General features: G+C 36.4%; 1 protein-coding gene across 1 annotated transcript in view; it reads right to left on the reverse strand.

Annotated features, from left to right (window-relative positions):
- Positions 1-585: 585 nt before the first annotated feature.
- YTHDF3 (YTH N6-methyladenosine RNA binding protein F3) overlaps positions 586-24,968 on the reverse strand; it is a 29,356-nt gene continuing 4,973 nt past the window's right edge. Inside the window, exons 3-5 of the mRNA XM_074898901.1 lie at positions 21,483-21,568; positions 18,504-20,096; positions 586-7,129 (exon numbers count right to left, since the gene is read on the reverse strand). Of these exons, the coding sequence (XP_074755002.1) occupies positions 7,106-7,129; positions 18,504-20,096; positions 21,483-21,568 (1,703 nt within the window). The 3' untranslated portion in view covers positions 586-7,105. The remainder of the gene's footprint in view (positions 7,130-18,503; positions 20,097-21,482; positions 21,569-24,968) is intronic.

Consider the following 24,968-nt stretch of genomic DNA (forward strand, 5'->3'; position numbering starts at 1 on the left):
AAAGCACTGACCATGAAATCAGCTGGGGAAGTCTGGTAAACAGCAACAATCACTTGGGGCAGGAGAATGGCCTATGCATTGCACACAACTAACCTTCGAAGCCTTGGTAAATTATATGGGTTATTTGAAGGAAGTGTGAAATAGGGAACCTTATACTGGAGGGCAAGGTAACTCTAAGGCTCTAAACTCATGTAAAGCCCAGAGCAAAATCATAACGTTAAGAGAAAAGTGGAAGAGATTGATATGAGATAAATGGCGGGGAGGGGGGCACAGGGGACAGCACCACAACAACAAAAAAAATACCCCAAGCAGATCAAATTAGGAGTTCAACTGAATTATGTGAACACACTTAGTTTTCATTCTTTGCTCAAAATTCAGCATCCGAAAAGCTACACTGAAGTGTGAGTGAAGAATCAACCTCACAGCAGTCTTGTCTCTTTAACATCCTTTGTTTTGTACAACAGTTAGTTCTCTTTGATGTTCCAGCATTTCATCTGCTTCCCAGGACAAGTATTCCTGTCTCGACCCTTGACGTTCCGTTTTCCAAAAAATCATCAGTACTCACTAGCAATCCAAAGAGCAGATATGATAGTTATTTATTAACATTTAAAATAAGCATAGATTTCAGGAACTAATAACTTCTCCGAATTGTTCTGCATGTGGTACTCTTGAAATTGAAGAAGATCAATACAACTGAAAGACCAGGCATTATCATAAAAATATGAAGTTGAACGGAATACAGTTCAAGTTAATAGCAATTAAGTTACATTAACTTGAAGAAATTAAATACAGTTTTACACATTTTCTGATGAAGCACCACACTCACAAGACCCAGTGAAGCATCTCATGAGAACGAAGCTGCAAACCAGTTAAGCAATTGGAAACAAACTGGCAGCCAATTTAAGTTAAAAAAAAATAGTAAGAATTTACTAGCAGTGTCTTCCAGAGAACTAGCAGAAGAGAGATAGACTTAATATCCAATGTATTCCAGTCACACAGCACAAACATCTGAATTTTAACCAATTTAACAATTCTGTATTCCTAGAAAAACAGATCTCAGCCCTCCATTTTACATCACTGCTAATCTGAACTGATGCAAACACTTGTAAGATTCTTAGGTAATACTGAAGAGCAGCTGCATATATTAATGCTTGCAACATAAAATTTCAGCTTTTTTTAAAAAAAAAACCATCAGATACACGATTACAGTGTATAATGAAAGATCTACAATCTTTTATCTTACCCCTTTGCTGAAATGTAATAGCTTAGTTCAAACTACGCTTAAATCTCCATTTAGCTTGCTCAAAATGCTTAGTTCAGAATTTTTTACTCCTGGACTAAGCATAAAGCAAGGATTTCTTTAACATCTGAGGTTCTTTCAGATGTTTGCAGAACAGGAAAGAAAGGATGCACAAATTCTGAGTTCAAGATTAAACTGTAATGCTTCACATACGAGGGCACAAATCAAGACAGCTTGTTCATCTGAAAGCCCAAAAGCTCAAAATATAGTCATCAGTCTAGAGTATCTTGTTTCATTTTACATGAACATCCACTTCATTCTCAAGATGCACATAAACTTGTGCAGGCAAATGAAATGTAACAGTATCTCTGAGTGGATGAAATTCAAAACAAACAAAAAAACATTTCTCAAATGTTACAAACTGATTTTATAGGCAAAGGAAGATGACGTGCGTATGCACACAGAATATGCAAACATAAACTCTCACTGTTAACACATCGGTTATCACCACCACTAAAATTCAGAACACTTAAAAGTGGACCCTTGTATTTAAATAACTGTATGCCCTTTAAAATTCTAATGAAATCATGTCCCTTTCCACCTTTTAAACAAAAATGCTGCAGAATTTTAAAAAATGGCATACACCACATGGGAGACTGAATTAATCCAGTTAAAGCGGGATTTCTCTATTTACATTGCGGCAAACAGGCTGAGACAGACTGAGACAAGCTAAATTCAGCCAGAAGATTTCCTCTGTCCAGAGAAGGAAACACGTGAAGTCCAGAACTTTTTCGTAGATTGTGAAAATAGCATCCGACACCAGGCTTCCCTCATTGGCAACCAAAGGAAGCAGCAGACAAAAGACATGACAGTGGAGCCTTCCCAGAAAGGGTAGGGAAGTGGGAAGGAATGCCTACTTAGATGACAGTAAGAAATTCACTGCCTTTTGAATGTCTGACTAAGAACAGACTTCTGGAGGAAGATACTTGAAGACCCACCCATCTGCACTCTGCTTGCAATGTGGTAAAACAGTTTCTTGTGAAATACGTAAGGAAATTGATTGGAGGAGACATCCACCCGATGTCTGACTTCTGTTTGCTGGATTTCCACTTGTGGGAAAGGACAAAGTCAGAAAAGAACAGGTAACACAAACATTATGCATCTCCTTATATAAATAAGTTTTATTATTTGTATTTGGCTTAGAGAATCCTGGACACTGGAAGTATCATTAATGTTTCAGGATTAATATGGGACAAGAAATACTGGCAAAAGCCTGGACTGGATACAAATTTAACTTTGTGAACTGAATGGTCCATATTCATCATATTAAAACGCACTTTATTAAAATATATAAAGTAGAACAGACAGTATAGAACAGATGTTTTCAGGAAAACATGCCAGCTGTACACTAATATTTTAATATTAGGCCAAACTCATTTACTTTAAATTCCTATGATCCATAAAGAAATTCTTTCCTCTCCTATGTTAAACCATGGTGGATGTGTTAGGCTGAAAATAGAATATATAAGGATGTGAACAGGTTACTTTCATGGAAACCTCCAAACTGATTAAATCAGATCAAATGTTCAATTAGCATGCCAAAGAATTCTCATCCAAGTTACCATACTCTAATGCACACGAAAAAACCCACAAAATTTAAACCAACATTTTGCTGCAACTCAATGGAAGATAACTGTCCTCTTAATCTCTCTTAATTTATCAGTAAATGATACAGATCTTTACCTGGCAAAAGAATAAACAAGACACTGAAAATCTGTGTGTATTTCCTCAACAAAATGGTAGGAAAAAAAAATCAGTTCAAATGGCTTTGAAAAGAACGTAAAATCCATTCCTAAAGGGTGATTTGTATTTGAATGCCTAGAATTATTCATTTAAAAAGATCAATGCTACAGAAAATTTGAAGACTGTCCACTGTACTAGAATCAGCTGCAGTATGTAAATATCTTTCTGGTGAAACAGCCACCAATAATTTTCAAAAATTAAGGTAACTGCTACTTACAGAATACAAAACACTGTTGCTTCAACTCAGTTTCAGCTAGGAAAGATGCACTGACACCTGTACACCAAAAGAGTTTATTTAAAACTTATTTTTTGAGAAATATATTTCAAGTGTGTAAATTCTCCTATGAAATAGAAAACAACTTCAAAACAGAACTTCGACTGAACAGTAAAAAATATTTAAGATGCTTCCTCCTAAATATTACATTATTTGTACTTGACTAAGAGCTCAACATTATCTTTTGTTTGGTGCCACAGATTTGTCTGGGACAAGAATCATTTTGGCAAGCACCTTCTGCATCTAAATTTTGCAGAGAGTGCATTATGAAACTGCCAGAGTATCCAAAAAGAAGAAAACAGAGCAAGAGGATGTACAGAAGCAAGTATTTGATAAATTAAGCCTAGAATAGCAAAAGACATGAAGGAGTGAAATTTGTCCAGTTGTGAAAATGGAGTTTTTCCCAATCCAAGTCCCATGTTTTCCTTAAGCCAGCAACCTAAGCATTCAACTGACAGGAGTTAAATCTTGTCAAATTTCTTGTCAAGTCAAATACCAAAAAAGTGGGTAAATCTATGTTAAAGATGCTGATGTTACAAAATCAGGAGACACTCGAGGGTTAGCAAAGCTCATATAACTTGTGTTGGCAGGACAAGCTTTTCAGCAGTAACTTTACTGTATGAATTCTCAGGTCTCTTCAAAGTGGAAAAAGTAGTTCAAAATGGAACACTCGGCATTTCTTTCCTCCAGGTATCACTAAATGTCTGGAATAACATAATATCTCACTGTACATTACCAAAATATTACAATGAAAACAGAATTTACTTTTTTTCTTGGGGATCCTTTCCCAGTTTTAAACATTCTGTTGCATCTCTGGTTCACCAACCCACAGGTGTGTAGTTATAGTGCAGCTAAATGTATTCAACAGGGCGTACCTGCTTCTGAAAACACCAATCTCCTTCCTTCCCCTCCCACCATCTCCCTTCTAAACATCTAACCTCACAGAGAACTGCCCCAACTGTTAAACCAGCAGAAAACATCTTGAACTGGCTCAGTATGGATCACAGGAAAATAAATGTTGACACACAGGAGGAGGCATCAGGAACAGAAATGGGGTTCCACTGACTCCTCCATTAGCAAGTTAGCAAGCAGCCATTACAACAACTTCACTGCATTGAAAAATCAGACCAAAAAAATGTATTTCTACATTTATTTGAGATATTGAGCACCATTCCTTTTCTTTCTGGAGGAAAAGAACTCGTGCATACGGAAGCTGAAGGCTAGAAGTTTCACATGTCCATTAACTAGTACAGCACTCCATAGCTGATTTTACAATGTTATATACTATTTTTACAGTACTTTATATGCACATAAAATTCCTTTTAATTTCAGCTGCACATACTAAACTCCCAGCAGTCAGCAAATCGGTCGCAACATGACTAACACCATCAGCAATGAAACTCTGCTATTTGTAGATTTGCTAACAATCCTGGAACAGTATAAGAACTGTCACAGCTCTCTAAATGCAATCACCTCCTTCTCTCACAATCCTGTCTCATTTTCCAAGCTTTCAAAGTCTGCGACAGAGCAATGAACCCATTTAATACTAAACCTGATTCAATCCAAGAGCAATGCTCATGCTATTAGAATAAAAGAGGCAAAGGGTAAAGCAGGAAATACTAACAAAGCCTGTGAAAATATGAATACTGCAGGGGAAGCAAAGTAAGGTTGCACATGCAATCAATTCCTGAATGCCTGACCCTAACAGTAGCTTTCTTTTAACTGGAAACTTCTGTGCATTTTCGTAAGGTATTTTTGTAACAAAGAAGCAGAAACATGCTGATCCCCTGAAGGATCATCAGAAGGACTACATTCTTTGGACTCACAACATTGACCTTCCCCACTTCAACTGATCAATGACAGTTGGAATAACAGGCAGTAATCCATAAATCAGCCAACAGAGGGAAACAAATAGCTATAAAACCTGTTAGCAAGAAACAGATATGCATGGAAGCAGCAATTTTTGAGCTCAAGCCAAATTTCACAGGGTTTGGGCTCAAAATCTTTATCTCCTAGTCTTCTCTTACAATATGCACTTTGCTTATCCCTCCGTTACCCCACTTGCTATTTGTTACACATATGCATTTAAGTGAGATTGCTTCTTTTCTCCAAAATATGGGAGTGGCTTCCCTTCTGAGCTTCCAGAAAACTGGCAGTAAAAATGAATATTCCTATCTGTTACTCCACGGTCTCAAACAGTATCTTAAATAATATGAAAGATGTGTGTGTACGGAACTTCGTGTTTGCAAGGTTAGAAGACTGCAAGGGGCTTAAGAAGATAAATTAAAATATAGCAGAATAGTCTGTATTCAAAACAAACCTTTGCCACTTAAGCTCCAGAACTTTGATTGCCAGAATCTGTAAATGAAGGACTCGAAACACAATATATAAACATCTGTGTTGGACACTAAGACATGAAACACATTCAAATAATATGTGGTATTGCTATTTTAAGCTATAACATATCTGACTTCTACATTGCTGTTCTAAAAAGAGAAAGCTATCCCTGGAGTTTGGTACAGGCTGTTCAGTATTTTGTACAGTCAACACACCCGCTTAACATTTTTTTTTAATATTCTCTTCCAGCAGATAGAATGTGTTGCTATATAAACTGAAACAAAAGACATAATTTTTAGAAGTTAAAAACTAGTATAGAATTACCCAGTTTAATATATATTCTAAAATTCTTGTTGCATGTTTTTAACAAAAATCACATTAACGTAGTTATGAATATGTCATCTTCATGGATCAAAGTATTTTTTTCAAAATATTTTTGAATAGGGGAAAAAACACCTGGATGTTGGGACAATGAAACAAAAAAATCTGAGAAACAGAGTATATGCTTGCTAAACAAGAATTATGTTTATTTAGCTAGTGAATCACCTAGAGGAGTAAATTTTCACTTTCATGATAGCAATCTGTCAGGCTTGCAAACACCCAGAAATAGGAATTAAAGATTATTTTAAATGTAGTTATAAAGGTCATAAAAAGTCTGATTTAGACTGAGGTACATTTACTCAAAACTGAGATTCATTGAGTGGTAGCAAACAAACAGTTCCTCAGACAAATGCACTTTTTTCAGTATACATGTTACAGAAAAAAAATAAAGAAATGTGCATTAACTGGTGGTGTCCACCAAGCTGCATATTAATATTCTCTTACACCAAACAGTTTGAAACAAGGGAAATGTCATTCTAATATAATTTTATGTTACTTTTCATTTGGCTAAACTGCAGCTTAAAGTTGCTTTGCCATATTAAAAGATTACTACAATAATTTTCACATGAACATTTAGACTTGAGTTTTACTCCAGGACTAAATATGGCATGATTTGCTTTTAATCTGTTGAATAGCTAAAAACTGACAATTAAAAAAACTACAACAAAGAAAAAATTAAGTTGAAGCAATGTGAATCTCACATCATTGAACCACTTCTAATGGTTAAATGTTAGTATTTAACAAATTCAAAGAGTTAATGAATCCTTGCATTCGTTCGGTCTCCTGTGCCTTAGCTAGGATGCATAAATACAAAAGACAGCAGATACTGGTAAAAGCTTCAGGACAGAAAGTGCTTGACGAAGGTACAGTTCTCAAGTGTGTTTGGTGAGAGAGTATAAGGGCAGATGCACTGATGAGAACCATTACAAGAAGAGTCAATTTTGTGTTAAAGTGTTCAAAGATGTCACCTTAAGCAGAAAAAAGCTTTAATAACGTCTTCTTAGACATATTAGGCATTTCCAGAGTCTACATCATTAGTGTTGTAATTCTAGCAGGACATCTCCATATAGTTATTGTTTGTTTCTATTTCTCTCCTGAAAAAAAACAAAAACAAAAAGGAAAATCATGTTAATACACACAGTTTAACATTATCTGTTTTTCTCTCATTAGAGCAGTTGCATTGCTTGCAATTTCTCTAAATCAGGCAACAAGCTTTCAAGGAAAAAGCTTGGCTTTTTTTCAGAAACATGAAATATGTAGTTCAAGTCAACTTCTTAAAAAGAAACACAGAAGTATATGCCAAACTAAAAGGCAAATACATTGCAAAAAACAGCTACCAAAAAGAAAATGTTTTATTACTTTGAAATCACTTATGATAAAATATATCACACAAAGTGAACTGAGTAATGAGACCAAGGGAACTACGAACAGGGCAAGAGGTACGCTAAATCTTTTGCTTAACTTGTCAAAAATACTCTGCATGAATATTTAAATATTCTGCTCTCTATCCATTATATCCCTGAAAATGTAAAGATTATACTCCCAGGTATCTCTTTCAAAGTCCCCTACAGTGAAGTGTTTCAATGTGCTAAAGTGATCAAAAGCTAAAGGAACAAACTGGCCCACTATCTCCTCCTCCATACAAACACATTGCTCAAATGGCAAGAAAAGTAATTAAAGGAAAAGAGCCATCCATACTTTATTTAGAAATTACTTTTAATAACAAAATGCAAAACCAGTGAAGTAGGAATGGCTGGGATAAAACCCCACTTGAATGCAAGTCTGAGTTGCAGTCAAGCACATATTCACTACAAAGCCCTCACATCATTGCGAGATGATGCATTCGGTGTAAAGGAAAGTGTGTAATGTCATCTCTGTAATACAAACAATGACAAATAACTTCGTATGGTTAAGGGCTAAAATATTAATTGCACTGTGTCTCTAATCAGGGACTAACAAATTCTTCCTCTGTATTACAAGTCTAACAGTAAGTAACACTTTCAGTGTTTCATCATCATCCTCCATTTTCTCTACTTTGTTAAACATACACTTCAACATTATGACTACCTTTAGGAAAAAAAACAAGAACAGATGAGTAAACTATATTTCATGGCCTTCATTATCTTCTAGACTGTAAAAAGACACTGTAGTTTGACTCTAAGAAACTAAGAATTTATCTTCAAATACCATTTAGTTTCTTAATACACACAACTGAGTACATTATATAAACATTTTAAAATACCTTAATGGAAGAGAGGTAGATTCCCTCCCTCATTTAAAAAAAAGAGAACAAGAAACTCATTTCCAGTATTTTTATTATTATTGCATTACACAGCATGTTATAAATGGAACATAAACATAGCAGGGAAAACCAAAATAAACCAGGAGGCATCTGAACAATGATTTCAAAAGCACTCTATCAGATACCACGCTGATGCTTCATTATGCTAGAAACTATTTACAAGAAGTGGAAATTGGCATACGAACCCAAATATATTCTCCCAAAAAGGCACTATAATGAAAGAAGAGGTTATTAGAGTACATCTGATGACCTAGTCCTCTCCAAGACAGAGCTCTGAGTTGCTTCAAGATGAACACCAAAAAAGCAAAGCTTGCAGAGTTCTTGGTCACAACCACCAGCTCACGGTCCCAGCAGCTATATAGCTAAGACTGGACATTATCTAGGGCAGAACTTCAGTATACTTAAAGCAAGAGCAATACTTTCACTATTCTGCTAGAAATAATTTTTTCCTAGTTCAGAGACATAACTAATATTTTCATAGTAAGACAGTGTTTTTAAAAGTGAGACTGATAGTATCAACCATTAACACAAATTGATATGCTAACAGTGCACATCTAAGCTGAAAACAGATGACCGCTGGCCTCATGCCTCACTATGCATGTAAGGCATGTAAAAATAGCCTTCTCATGCACATCTCAAATTATTCCTCTGCTACTAGCAGACTTCAATTTAAAGAACTGCACAAAGTGCTGAAAAACACTACTGCAGTATTAAGGAGGAGCCTATGAAATTGTGATGTTAAATAATGAAATACCATTATTTTAACATTTTAAATACTACCTAAATACAAATAAAGTCATTGGTTCCTGCCTATTTGGAAGTATTACATACGTAACCAGAGTCAAACTGTATAAAAACCCTCTCTCTGCATTGTAAAGTGTTGCACAGTGAGCTGACCAACCTTGTGCTTTGTGTAGCTCCCCAACTCAAAATGCATTTAAGTGCATAAAAATTCAACGTAAAACAGGAAAAATATCATGGCTATCTGCTTCCAGTGGATGAACAAAGGAAATGCTACAAATTTTAAGTCCATTTTGAATTCTACAGAGGAAAAAGGCCTCAAAACAACACCAAGCACACTTTTCCTGTAGTCTCAGTTACATATTACTACATTTATATTTAAGTAATTAAAGCAGACATACCAGCTTGACATTTTTCAATGCAAGCGAACAGTATGTTCTGCAGATGTTGGTATCAGTGACATTTGGCACTCTGTACAGCAAAACAGAGAAAACCTGATTTATTCAAGACTTATTACAATCAAAAGCAGACTGAACACCCCCAGCCCCCCAGCACTAAGTCAGATCACACTGCCTTTTCCGTTCTCAAAAAGTATTCCTCTTCTGTTTTTCTGGGTGACTTTTGTTTGGTTGGTTTTGTATAAACGGTGATTACAGAAAAACTAGCAAAAAACTTTATCCCCAGCATGAAAGCAGAGGAAGCTTCCAGCATAACTGACTGGATTACACTACGTTTTTTTGCTTTCACCAAACATCATCTTTATTTCTTACATTCAGATAAGCAAAATCTTTGTCACATCTCTTGCAATGCTCTCAGATAAAAAGTTTTCCCAGTCAATTCAACTTCCCTGTCACGAAAAGGCCAAATTCACTTCAGAACTCACCAGGGTGAGGTTACCCGGCTTTAGGGGGCATTTATGACCAGGATGTGGAAATTAAGTACCATTTGAATTAGAACAACGTGGGAATGTATGGGCTTGTTAAAGGTACCTGCCAGCTGCAGTGAGGGTGAGGAGATTTCACACAGGGAAATATCTTTCTACACAACCTGAGAAAACCAAGTGAAGGTGAACCTAAAAATGCTTGGGCCTCGGAAACATGCATTAATCTAGTGCAAACAAAACTATGGAATTAACTTGGTCTGAACTGCAAGGCTGACTTCCAAATTTCAGTTCTCTAAATTCAGAGCATTAATCAAATGATCCTGTGCTGGAAAGTAACTGCAATGTAATTTATCCTCAGATTTAATGAAATCTCTATGCTAACAAAATTTCAAAATTCAAAGCAACAAAAATGTTTTTCGAACAGATATGAAAGAAACTGCTGATGTGCACACAACACTGACTTCTGGAATTTTATGTCAAAACGGAGGTAAATAAAAACGCCTCATTTTAAGTAGCAAAAATGTAAATAGTAGCCTAACAACAACAACCACCACCTACCACAGTCCTTTGCTGTAATTTTTTTTCCAAGATCCCACACACTGAGGCTGAAGGTGAGGGAAGGGTAGACCTGAAAGAAGGACTTTTGCTTTGCAGTCTCAAGTGCAAGCATTTCAAGGTGTCCATTTTGAAAGCTATCTAGGATTGCAAACTTGCACAGGCAAATTGCAGAGTCCCATGTCCCATCCCATCCCCGTCCCTCCTCCAGCACAACCAAGCATAATTGCAAAAAAACACCTAGTGTTTTGCTAAAACTTTGGCATCTTACTGCAATGTTTAAAAAGTTCATGCCTGAGCTGTCTGCTTTGCCCCTCTCCCAAGAGGTAGTATTTTCACAGCAGCTTCGGTAGGGAAGGTGTAGCACATCTTAGTTGCTTCACTGCAAACTGCAATTTAATCTTCGACTTAAAATCCCTGCTTATCTGCAATGTAAGCTAACATGTCAGACTGCATTCTATGAAGTGCAGTGGAGGCACACATCTCTGCCAGCTCTGCTGTGTGGGCAGAAACACCTGGCAGCGGCAGAACAGACAGCTGTAGAGGTGGTGAGAAGAAACCACATAGCAAAGTTCATGAAATCTCATTTACTAATGGCATCAACCATAATCTGCGGGTTATTGCACCCCAGTGTACCATTACAGCTATGACAGCATAAACACTGACCTTAGAGCTTGAGAACCATGATGAAAAACAGATTACTGAGAAAACAGAAAAATGCTAGCAATAATTTACTCCATTTATGACATTGGCTGTTAACATGAAGTACATTACCAAAACTCTAGAATGGTGTAAAATAAAGGTTCTTTTTAACTTCTCACCCTTGATTTACAAACTAGAGAGGGTGAATCTCCTGAAGACACGAGGTTACTTCAAAATCAGATAAAAACATTTAAATATATTTTCTGAGAAACAGTTCTGGGACTTCTGGCAAGATGGGAGGGAAGGATCTCTAGAAGTCTCATATCAGCCTTGAAATCTTTCCTGCAGATATACCATACCCTCCCTAAACACTCATTTTCTTCTATTCCTTATCCCAACATGAAAACTACAAGGTACAAATTAAAAATCAAAGTCAGCATAGGAAGTCAAACAAGGTTTTACAACTCTAGATCAGCTCTTTCTCCTGGTAAGCCTTACGAATTAATACTCATCTGAAACACTGCTGCTGCATATTGTTTGAAATCCACACAGTAGATGAGGCTTTCAAGCATATAAATATTAAGAAAGACTGAAAAGCTACTAGACCTCTAATTTATTTATTCTTCCTATTAGTTTTGACGGCATTTTACTTATTTCTATCTCTGAAACACAGCAATAGTAAAAATTTGAGCAATTACAATAAGAAGGTAAATAAATTTAAATTTGAGGAGATACATGAGCTGTTACTGGAACAGACCACATTATTATGGTAACAATAAAGGCAATAAGAACTTAATCCACATCTGACATTCCACAGCACACAAAATAATAGGGTACAAGCATTCAGAAGGCAGAGGTGGGAAAAGAAACCTAACTACTTTAAAATACCATATGATAACACACAAGGAATGGCTCTGCAGAAACCAAGCTTGAACTCCCTAAGGCAGAAAAGCCCTTCCAGTCTTTATTCCCCAGGTGGATACTTTCAGTGATAGATTGGCCAATTCTAACTACAAGTAGTGCGTGCTTCCTTTCAGTGCTGTACATTGTTACACATTGTAATATCAGATTTTAATTAGCTACAAGACAGCTATTTCAGCAAGTTCATTAAAAAGTTAAAAAAATCTAGCTTCTAGATCCTCATTATTGTTTGGAAACAATGCTCACAGTACAACATCAGCTTTTGAAGACTGACAACAGATAGCTTTAACTACATCTATGGAAATTGCATTCAGTGATGTTCACTGTCCCAGCAAGAGGAGCAGAAAGATGACTCTGACACCTCAATTTTTCTCAGATACCCATGGGCAACAACAAGATCTTATTTAATTGCTCTGCTAAGGAATCTATAGCAGTCTTGGAAGGGAAATGACATCCAAGGCAGGGCCAACAAAATACACTGGAGAATAATTTTGCAGATAATTTTTCTTTTAGCCTCATCACTATTTGCATGTGTAACTCAAATTCCAGTCTGCCATGAGGAAACGTGAACCTATTTTATCTTGGTTTCTCATGACATTGTATATGAAAGTGCAATGAACATGCAAGTTTACATTTATTTTTTCACAACTGACTATAATCCCTAGGTACAGAAGCAAAACAATACTATAGATAAGCAATTAAGTACTCTACCAGACCTCTGAAAAGGTGCTTACAAAGCACTGGGATCAAACAGCTTATCTGATACGAATTCTTGTAACATATCATTTCAAGTAGATTAATCTGAAGGTTAAAGTAAATCAATTTTGATTCAAAACTTAAACAATCCTAGATCAACTGAATCTACAGAAACAGCTTTATTAGATAGGCAAGATCTATATGGTTTGAAAGTGCCACCTTTTTCCAGCAAAGCACTGTCAGCAATTTTCACTCCAGTGTCTGCTACCTAGCCCACCTGTGGTATGAAACAATGAAGCAAGGATGAAGTACTGTGTGGAGAGTCACACAGGTTGTGACTTCCTTGCAACATGCAGGCATATTTCTTCCCTGCAAACTGCAGGAAAAGCACCAGTGTTCTACTCAATTTTTTCTTAATAAAGTTGTGTAATCTGAGGAGATGTAAAAGCAAGCAGAAGGCTGCCACATGAATTTTAACGATTATTCATGTATACTTAAGATTCTGCTTTTGCTCCAAAATAAGAGATTTAGAATTACTCCTTTGCTTTAAAAACCACAACTTAAAAGACACGGCATTTAGAAAAGGTAGATCTGTCACATATCCAGCTCAGCTCAAGTTCAAAGTCTTGTCTTAGGCTGCTACCTTCACATTTAAGAACATTAAAGAATTAGATTCTTTGACTATGACTGGTCTCTGGAGCATTAAGGTAAACCATTTGGTTGATATTCCTAGCTTTTCCAACAGGGGTCCCTATTTTACAGGAGAAATTGGCTCTTTCAAGTCCCTGAATCAGAGAATTTAAATCCACTCTTAGAAAGGTCTCCATGGGCTTGATTTTGCAGGTAGAAATTTCAAAACCAAAAGAAAAAAAGCAACAAGATCCATGCAAGTGTTGAGATGAACTAAGATCACCTGTGAGTTTAATTACATTACACCTCTTTCCTTCAACAGTACAGTACTGTATTTTTCCTATTGCACCGTCTTTTCCCTTACTAGAGAAAGGCAGGCCACATCACTACTCACTCTTACATAGTCACTCTATATGATAGTGTATTTTAACGTCCAGATCTCTCCATACTATCCCCATCCTGTAATAAATTCTAATTCTAAACCCTCCCTCTGAAGGGAAACAACTGACTGCATCAAGCGCACAGAAACCAGGCACATTTGAAATCCATGTGTCCTTAACAAGAGAACTTTCAAGTAATTTTTAAGTGTTTCCAAAAGACTGAAGATGCAAAAGCAAATGAAGACATGGTAAATAAGCACACTATCATGGGATGAAAATTTGGGATCAGTATGTCAAAAATTATTCTAGCTCCAAATAATTCTCTTCTCCCAAGACCCGGGCACATATTCATCTCATGATTATCAAGAGAGCAAAACCGTATTTTCTGTTTCTACTTTCTGACCATATTGGTTTTTCTTAAAACAGATGTGAGATGTGGAATATCACTTTCATTTATGAAGATGAAACTGTAGATAAACATCAACTTCAAGGAAATTGCAAAATAATTGCCACTGAAACATCATCAAAAGCATACAAGAAATACACAAGTTTCTCAGAAGATACTACACAACCCATTTCATTTACTGTTTTGGACATCCCTAAGATGTAAATAAATAAACTTCAAAAAGTTGTCTGGTACAACTATCATTTAACTACATTAAAAATGTTGGTCAACTGTCTTCCTTGACTTGTACAAGGACTGTGGATGTTTCTATATCTGACTTTGACACTCTAACTTATTAGTTGATGGTTGGGAGGTAAGGGAAGGAAGACGTGTCTACAGCTCACTCTTAATGGATGTTTTCTCACTACCCTCTGTCTCTCAGATATTTTTAAGAAATATCAAATCAAGCAGAAAGTCAGCAATGTCCTGGAGGGGAAAGGAGCACTGCTTAACACTGCAGCCTGATTATGACACAATTATTAGAGAAACAGAAGTTACATTAGTATCAGAATGAGGGTAGAGAAATTAAATTACTCCTTTCAACAACCAGAAAGCTTTAGCTGTGTCATCATTCCTACTACAAGACATGCAGTACAACAGGAGAAAACTAACATTTTAAATGCTTAATTTACCTACCATTTAAAGGCTTCCTGAAAAGTAAAAATTCCAAATGCAAATTACACAAACACAAATATATACTAAATTCCTGTATCTTCTCTCACAGATACAAATTAATTATTTTTCTGAACAACCTCACTAAGAAAACCATCTAAAGCATTCTACAGTTATGTAGAACCATGATTTTTTTTTTCCATTATAGGCTACAAAAGTAGAATTCTGCACTAAAAAAGCACCAAACATGTCCTAGGACAACAGGTAATTGTAGATTAGCAAACCACTACCTGAGAGTGGAGAAGGTGTAATCTTCCAAAACCAGCATTTTTAAACAGAACCATATTTCATTTTGATTTCACGTATATACTGATCAGGCACATAACTACTAATACAGATTTTCTTTTTGAGTACTTTGTTTTCCTATCATTATTACATGCTCTTAAATGACATATTTTAAGACTTCTGTTCCATTTTTTTTTACATCTTATGGCTACTGCTTTCTGTTGAAAGACAATCAAACACATTTTTAAATAACCTGCACACAAATATTCACATTTACACCACAAAGCAGTAGTTCAAACTAAGGACTAATGCAGTTTCAGATTATTTAAATATACTACTGAGAGAACTCATGAAAAACATCACAGATTTCTCTGCTCCTTTGGTGAAATTTCACAGCACTTGTACGTTTAGAATAGGACACTGGAATCTGAGCCATAAGGAAAGTGTGAATGATTACTGCACAAATTTGTTTCCAACTCCAGCTGCAGATACCTTACCCACACCAGAGTCACATCAAACAGTAGTAGACACTGGAGTTCTAATATTTATGCTTAAATAGACTATTCATAGTCATTTGCAAGTAACTTTTATCAAATGGCAAAGATATTGAAGTATCACGTTAATCACAGACTATTCATTGCACTTTTATAAGTATACTGCCATATTTTAATAAAACATACATCTAGGTCATATTGGAAATTAATTATTGATCCCCCTGAGTTGTTAAGATTAAACTTTTACAACCAATTATTTTAAAATAAGTTAGTTGGAATGATGAACAGTTATAAAGTAAATTAAATCCATAAATCATATGCTGTTTACTATGTTTAGATCACTGGTTGTATGAAGGTCTGTTACCACCTATGCAACAACAAAACATTAACTGAACTTTAAGGAGCTTGTAAGTGACTACTGCTGCTTGATGTATTTTTTATTAACAGCAGTAAGCACATTTTTTATGACCAAAACACTGGAAACAAAGTGACTGCCACAGAAAATGGGCATGAACTTAATTTACACGGTTCCACTGGCAGTAGAAAGCACATGAATTTAAATACAGCTTCATAAAGACCTAGCTGGCACTAGGTAATAAAGGATTACTCAATTAACCATAAACCAGAGCTTACAATACTAATTGTTGCATTTCCAAACTACTCTTGAATCACAGAGTTAACAATTCTATGTTTACAATTTAAAGACAGAGTGTTTGTATACTGTGTGGTAAAAGAAATCTAGAGGTTTAAAATCAACACTCATTCCTAAAAGAATGATAAGGATGATCTCTCAGTAGCTGTCATTAATTTAATTTGGACTTCCTATATTTAAGTACATATTCATTTGCTTAAGGCATATCTCAAAATGATCTACAAAGAGAAAACCTCACAACTAGATCTGCAGCTCTAAAGTAATTTTTTATAATTTGTCATAAAACCAATTTGTGCAATGCTGCAAAAGAAACAACTACTACACAAGTAGGTTGACAAGTGTCTTCCCTCAATATTGTGAAAGCTAACTTAGAAATGCAGAGTTTAGTACTTGAGTCATACAGATACTGTATGTTTCCCTGAAGATATTAAAGGAAACAGCAGTGTTACTTTATTACATAAATATACATTATCAGCCATCTAGTTAGAGACCTACTAAATGCTGAATTTAGTACCTTGAATTTTAAGTTTAGCATACAGAGAAACACTACCAATCACCTATGTTCCCCCTCTTAATTACATTTCATGGCTTTCATCCGTTACTAAGGGAACAAAACCCCAAATAAAATAAAACACACTATCTTCCTCAGATGCTAGGGCATCTCTGAATTACAACTCCTTTGGTAACTTTTTTCACAAAAGTAGATACTTTTAGAAGCAAAACAGGTATTTGTGGAGTGTCCTAAAACATCAAAAATTAAGAAAATACTAAAGCATGAAGATTAGAGAAACATGATAATCTTAGTCCTTCTGAAACATTAACAAAATCACAATGAAGTTGTACTAAAGCCTGGAAAAGTCAATGTTTTCCTCTTACATTGAATATTAGTTAAGAGCATGGCCTGTCCTCCCATCATCAAGACATCATGGAAGTAACAAAATACTGATTTAGGGCATATTCCGTTTTCTTTTTAGAAAAAAAAATTTAAAAGCCATTACACACCCAACTGGGATATTCATCTTCCCTCCAAACAGTGAAGAACTTCCAATGTGACAACATATTGCATAGCTGTGCAATAAAACTACAAAAGTGATTTTGAGTATGCACTGGTCTACAGGAGATACAACATGTCTGTTGAACGATTAAGAATGTACAAGAGAGGTGGAACCACTGCAGTGCTAGAAACCTAAGAGAATTGTGGCAGCTTCAAAAGAAGTAAACAAATTTGGGACTTCACATCCCACAAAGCCTCTAATTAGCATAAACCCTAGACTTTTGGGTTTTTTTATTCAGTAGGTGGTGTGAGAGGATGAATAGAAAGCACTACCACCACCTGCACTGACGGAAACTCCCATTTCTGAATACTTGCACATCATCTAACTGGTACAATAGTTCCTGGAATGTTTCTAGCCATGAGACAAATCATGTATTTGCAATTACTAGCAAGCCTGGAAAGAAAATAAATAAAGCAAAAGTAAATATTATGGCCAATGGTGAACATAGGTGTTATTAGTAAGGACAGTACACAGAAGACAAAGTAGACAAGTACTATAAAACAGGTGCCTTTTCCCTTGTCTGGTTTTCTGAAATACTTCCAAAACTAAAGGTTTCTCTACTGATTTATCACAGGTATACTTTTCTTCACAGAAATCAACTACACATTACTTCTTTTTTTTCAGGAAATGTGCTATCACAAATGTCCAAAAAATTATTCCGACACTGTACAAGTCGTCACTATATCACTTCTATGTTTCATAATTGTACAAAAGACAAATTGAATCAAGGGGAAAACCTGCTTTTCACAGTAATCATGCTGTTAACATTTCATTAAAGCAGAACTTGAAATGAAATGTGCTATTAAATAAAGCCCCTCCTGTAATATCGGGTCCTTTTTGTGACATCCAGAAAACGTAAAAATCTAAACTAGAAAACTTCAGTTATGGATAATACATTCAATTCAGTTTTTGTTTACTTTGAAAGGTAAAATATGTCAGAAGTCCACTTACGCAGGCCTGTATAAGTATTGTGGTTAAACACATGCCTGTATTAACAAGTTACAAGAACTTAAATCTTTTCATTAAGAGCCAGTTATATCAAGTACAGACACCCTGGGTAAAAAGCAACACCTTCTGATTCAGTACTTGCACACAGAAATTCCAGTTGTATGAAAGACAAGGCTTCAAAAAATGGAAAAAACAGAAGAGGTATTATAATGACAATGATTTCTTACCCTACGCATGGCTTCCTCCTCCTCTTGACGCTTCTCATAATGTGCAAAGTCATCAAAGATTGAGGTGGTATGCTTGAAAGTAGCAATTATTTTAAGCACTTGCTTGGCTTTTTCTAGGGGTACCTCTTGAGTGTCCCTCGAGTTGGTAACTGGTTTGTTGTCATTGTTTTCCAAACGAATATGCCGCAGTTGGTTATTGGGAACGTCTTTGACAAAGATCCATTTGACATCAAACTTCCCCTTCCACTTATCCTGAGACCAGACACCAGCATATGCATTGTAGTCCACAACAGACTTCATCTCAGCCACTCCACAAAAGTGTCCACTGCCATTCACACTGAAGAGTAAATAGAGTGGGCCTTTTCCATTCAGGGAACGGTAAGCAGCATCCAAGCGCTTATTACCATGTTCAGTACTACACCAGATAGAGTACTTAATGGAGCGATGAATATCGTCCTCTGAATAACTTTTGATTATAAACACACGTCCATTCTTCAGATTCCAATCAAAGTCTTTGGGATTGTAGTTGTTTATGGCCTTTAGTTTCTCCAGCACTGGGTGCACTTCCACACCAGAAGGTGAGGAGCTAACAGATACAACACCTAAACCGAAGTTCTCACTACCAGCTCCATTGTTCTGGCTGAAGCCCACACCCCTATTACGAGGAGCTACCCAGCGGTTTTGCAGCTGCTGTTGCTGCAACTGGTGAGGCTGGGCCTGCTGCTGAGGTCCTTGTTGCTGTTGTGGTTGCTGTGGCTGAGGCTGCTGTTGAGGCAGTTGGCTTTGCACCAGTGGTGGTGGTTGAATTAATGGCTGAGGCTGCTGGATTATAGTCTGAGGAGGCAGTACTGGTTGGGCTGGGGGTGCTTTCACCACTGACCCTTTGTCATCCCAAGTTCCAATATTCATGTTGTGTTTTATAGGTGGTGGTGGTACAGCAGGTCCCCCAATGCCCACATTACCTTTAGGCTTGAGTTTCGGCTGAGGTTTAGCAGGTTTCCTTGCAATGGCAGCCCATGAGGTTGGTTTAGGTGCTGAACTGCTAACTGGGGGCACGCTGTTTGCTGCAATGCTTGTCATACCTGTACTGCTCAGAGCTGAACCTACAGTTTTTGTTACAGCAGCCGTCATATCTCCACCAATTTTCAGTCCAGTCATGCCTTGCTCAATGCTGCTAATCCCAGGCACCTTGCTCAGAGTATCACTGCCAAATCCAGCCTGTCCATCTGCTATGGCTCTCCCAAGAGAACTAGGTGGATAGCCATAGCTGCTGCTGTAAGCAGAGCTTTGTGTTGATTGTCCCTGAGATCCACTTGTCCCCCATGTAGAGAAGTCTGCATTCCCAGGAAAAAAATTAAATCCGTGCTGCCCGAGAAATGGAGGGGTATTTCCTAATGCCCCAGGTTGACTAAATACACCATCGGGTATGTAATGGTGCTCACCATTACTCATCTGTCCATAAGTTGTCAAGTATGGCATTGGAGGGTCGCCTGCAGTTGACCACGCTGCTTCACCTAAAGAATATGGAAATCCAATGGATGGAGCATAATAACTAGGCATATATGGGTCTGACATTGGTGGATAGCTGTTATTCTGCAAAAAAATGAAACAAAAATCAGCAATACAGATAACTAGGCTCAGGGGAAAAAACCCACAAAAAACAACAACCTGTAATATAGTCCAAAACATTTTTAAGGATCATATGAATGCATTTGTAACTTCCACAATTCCTCCCAGTGTAACAGATGAACAAGATATCTGTTAGATATGGCCATTTGTTCCTCAAGAGACCTTTTCAAAGCACTAAAAAGCCCCATTTTTTATAGTATTATCTTTATTTTCAGTTACTGAGCTAGGCTTAAAATTCCTCCGTGTCAATAGTATCAAGAAAATAATATGCTAGTTTAAAAAACAAGTTCTAAGAACTGTAGTTTCCTAAATACAGAAAAATACCTGCAACTGTGATTTAAAGTTTTGGTATTCTCAGTTTTTCTTGTCAAATTTCTCCCTCCTAATTGGAGACACCTGCCAGAATATTATAGTGAAAAGGATGCAAGGATGACTCCTTCCACAAGGAAAAACAATTGAACTGTAACATTTCCACGCTATTGAATGGGCACTAAGTACAATCTGTGGTCTAATAGAACAAAGTTAGCTAGCTAAATTCAAATTCTACTCCCAAGGCTCCTGGGAAATCAGGAAATTTACTTTTTGAGAAGATAATGTCTCAAACACATTTGAAGGACTACCCCCATATGACTGATGTTTAGGGGAGAAAAAACTTGCATATTATCACCCTCCAGCCGATGCCTCCTTAATGCTGTATTATTTGAAAAAACTAGGAAGGCAAGCAAAATTCTCAAAGCCTTCTAATAATTTGCACTTTCTCCCTCTCTCAGGACCACTACAACATAGAAACTTAGCTTAATGAATATTAACTTTTGACTACAGAGACAATTCACGGCTCTGAAAACAAGTCATTGACTTCCTTGTAGAAGAGTTGTACCAAGCTGTAGTAATACTAAACTTCAACCTATTATGCTATGAACTGTGAGCTACTTCTACCAACTTTAAAGGAAATCATGTCCAAGTAGTTAATATTTTCACGGAGCCAATAAAACCGTTGTTTTGAACTGCATTCAACAGATGATGATTTAATTGTAAATTTAAAGTGTGGGGTTCTGTTTTGGGTTTTGCATTTGTTTTTTTCCTCAAGCTTCTTGTAACCGTATCTTTCTGAAGTCAGAGCACAAGCACCAGAGCAAGAGATATCAGAGCATGCTTTTTAACAGAATCTTTTCCAAAATTATTAAAAAGACTTTAGCTGTTCAAGATACCATATGATAAGACAAGATACGATACAAAACTATATTTCAGGCAATTAAGTAATGCTAAGAAATATAATCCAAAAATTAATTAAATCTGGAAGTCAGCTGAACTCCAAAATTAACTTCAAGATAGTAAACAATGTTCACTTACCTGATTTGTCTGACTACTTAGATATGGCTCAAAATCATCATCATTTACTGCATCCTTTTGATGAATCGAACCGTTTTGTACTGAAACTAAAAATAAATTTGTATTAGGGATACTCTCTAAGATATATGTTGCACTTTTAATCTAGGTAACACTTCTTAATTGCCTGTACATTGAAGTACTTGTGCTTGTGCTTTGTTGGGACTGAACATATTGTTGAGAACCACTTTGTTAAATTTAAAGAAAATAGCTCATTCTATTGATAATCCCAATCAGATCTCAGGAGATGCCTGAAAATACAGCAACCAGAGCAGACCACTCCTGACTATTCTTTCCTGGGGTCCACAGACAGAGGAAAGATTACAGGCACACCTTATTTGCACATGCAGTAAATCCAGCATTTCCAGAAGTACCAGACCAAGCGCAAATGTGCAGAGCAACCAGATCAGACCTATTCAGTAGGTTCAGGGAAAGTTGCAACATACAGCTTTACCCTGCCAGGAGGAAAGTCAGTTACCCACCAAGACAACCATGAAGGACACCACTATTCAGCTGTTTAATTCTGTATTTCCTACATAAACATTATACTGTACTGCACTAGTGCTATCTCTGAAGCTCAGAGGGTACAAAGCAAAACAGAAACAAGAGCTAAAGTCCCCAAGGGTGATTACAATCCTTTCCCAACACATGTGCCACTATATGCTGGAATCTCTTCCTACCTGCTCTTCTTGGCCTCTTATTACCTTTACTTTCATCCAAGGCATTACACCTACCTGGGATTTTCCAGCTGCTCAAATTACTTGAAGTGTCTCTCCACCCTCCCCCAGGCTACTATTCAAACAAAGTCAAATTGCACAAATTTCTACTAAGTTTCATTGTTTCCCATGGTGAAAAGCAGAACAGGGACTTAAACCACCAATTTGTAATTTTAAAATTTGAAGATGAAGACCTCTTCTCAAGAATAAACTACTGCTTTTCCGAATGCATTTTTTTTTTTTGTTATTTATCAAATAGGTTCAGTGAAAAAAAAACACCCCACAACCAAGTTTTACAGTGATCAGCAAGGTGCACTAAGAAAGAGTAACAGCAGAAATTACAACAAAACAGATTTTCTGACAGCTGGAGATACTGAGTTCGGAGCTCACTTCGTGGTTTGCCTCTTAGCAAAAGCTTCTGAAAAGTATATACAAACCATGTAACTAAACCTTCAACTTGTTGAAGGTAGTGTCTAAGAGTGGGTTTCTTCTGTTTCATTGGAGGGGTTTTTTTGCCACTCAAAGTTCACATGGCAAACCACATGGTGCCTGGACCAAGTCACTTCAATTTATTTTTTTTTCACATTTGACTAACACCTCTAAACCAAACTGCATTCAGGGAATGAAACTAGCTGAAAAAAATTACAAAGGAATAGATACAATTACATGGAATAACCAAAATTCTGGAAAAACTTAAGAATTTCAGACAGCAGTAAAGAGAGATGAAAATTAATAATTTAACAGAGAACGGAAGATTTTTTTTCAAACCAAGTATTTGGTAAGAAAGAAAGCAACTCACGTCTTTGCTATCTTCCTGGAGTTTTAAAACTCAGAACTGTTGACACTTCAGTTATTACAATATTCAATGCATTTGTATACTAGCTACAGCCAAGTATGACCAGTAATGGTGAGCACAATGGATTTTAAAACTCGACAGAGTATTTCTACATTAAATACCAAATTTAAATTAACGTTAGGTGTTGATTGACCCCCGCCCCCCCCCCCCCCCCCCCCCCCAAACAATTTCAGGTCACTAATCATCCTGAATTTACACACAATGGTAACATATTAATGACTTAGAATATTATATTCCTCTTTATATTTGGCCCAGTCACACATGGGATGAGCCTGAAAATCTTTTGTCATGTCCACTGCTATGACTTAGGCAAATAGTATTCTGAGTACAATTCTCAAATACAGTTCTGTTATAATGAAAAACATAGATGGAGGCATACAAGTTTCTTAAAAGCATGCAACCACAAATAAAGAAATAAACAGCTGCATGTCAAGACTAGAATCCTATCAAAATTAATCTCCTCATACTGACAGCTAATCTTCATAAAACATGCATCTGCTGTGTTTATTGTTTCAGAGGTATCTAAAGGTCACTTAAAACAGAATTATTTTTGGTCTGCCATTACAACTAACACAGAATATTCTCGTAAATGTATTTTCTTTCTTATTTATTCTGTATTGAGATCTTAAGTCAGTGACACAAAATAGTTGTATACCAACATCTTCCCCAGTAAATATACACATTTTCCAGTGAAATAGCATCACTAGAAGCATGTTTCGTTGGCTTTTCATTCTAACTTTACATAATGTGTTAATAATGAAGAATGTAGCCCCCACACATATTTAACAAGAGCAAACAGATTAAGATGCATGCCTCATTCCCAAAATCTCACATTAAGTGTTCCAACTGAACAGGGCAGTGAAGAATACTAATTGAAACTAATTTACAGTTTCTAAAAATAACTGTATCAATCCCGCCCTGAAAATACCGTATACTTCTGCAAACACTGTGAAAACATATAATGTAATTAGATATTGGGAAGAACCAACTCATAAAATAAAGGAACTTAAAGCTTATACTCTTTTAACTGCTACTGTCCTTTGCATAACCACTTGCAAAATGCACAGATGATGGCCAAAGGCATAAGAATAAAATTTTCATTAGAAGCCACCGTTATACCTTAATTAACATGGAGAATAAATACTAAAAGAAATACAAACATTTCATTTTTGTTTTAAACCTAATGCTTACATTTACGCCTACTACAAATCCAAGAATTATATATATATATATATATATATAAACACAAGTCAGCACTTTCCTATCACAGATGTGATACGCTGGCACAACAAACAAAAGAAAGGTGTGGAGGGGAAAAGGAGTTTCAGGAATGCCATTTCTCTCCCCCCCCCCCACTGTAAGACATCATTTGAATGATGTCAGTACTGATGTTTTATGCCAACTGTAGAGTAGTTGACAATTAGAATAAGAAAACATCCAAGACAGATAATTTACTCATTCAAATCTCTGAAATACCGACATTAATATCCAACACAGCAGGTAGATAGTAGTGTTCTACACACTAGAACTTCAATCCCAGAATTCTGGTCAAGAAAAACAGCACAGTACACCAATTTATAATCAACTAGAATAAAGCATCAAAAACATTTTACTAGACAGCAACAAATCAGCTACCTTCCAGTATAATTTGCAAGCCTAGTATTTTTTGTTTCAATATGAAAAATACTCTATTTCCATGCATACACCCTTTATACTGCACACTCATATTCTCTCATGTACCCTACCAGACATGGACAGTAACCTTTCTACTATGTTCTTTACCATTATTACTCTTACACACAGAACCAACTTCAGATTAGCCTGTTAACTCAATGTTGTGATTTAACTCCAGCCCCTAACTAAGCCCCAGACAGCCGC

This window comes from Athene noctua, chromosome 2 (genome assembly GCF_965140245.1).
Source record: "Athene noctua chromosome 2, bAthNoc1.hap1.1, whole genome shotgun sequence".
In the NCBI taxonomy this organism is placed as follows: Eukaryota; Metazoa; Chordata; class Aves; order Strigiformes; family Strigidae; genus Athene; species Athene noctua.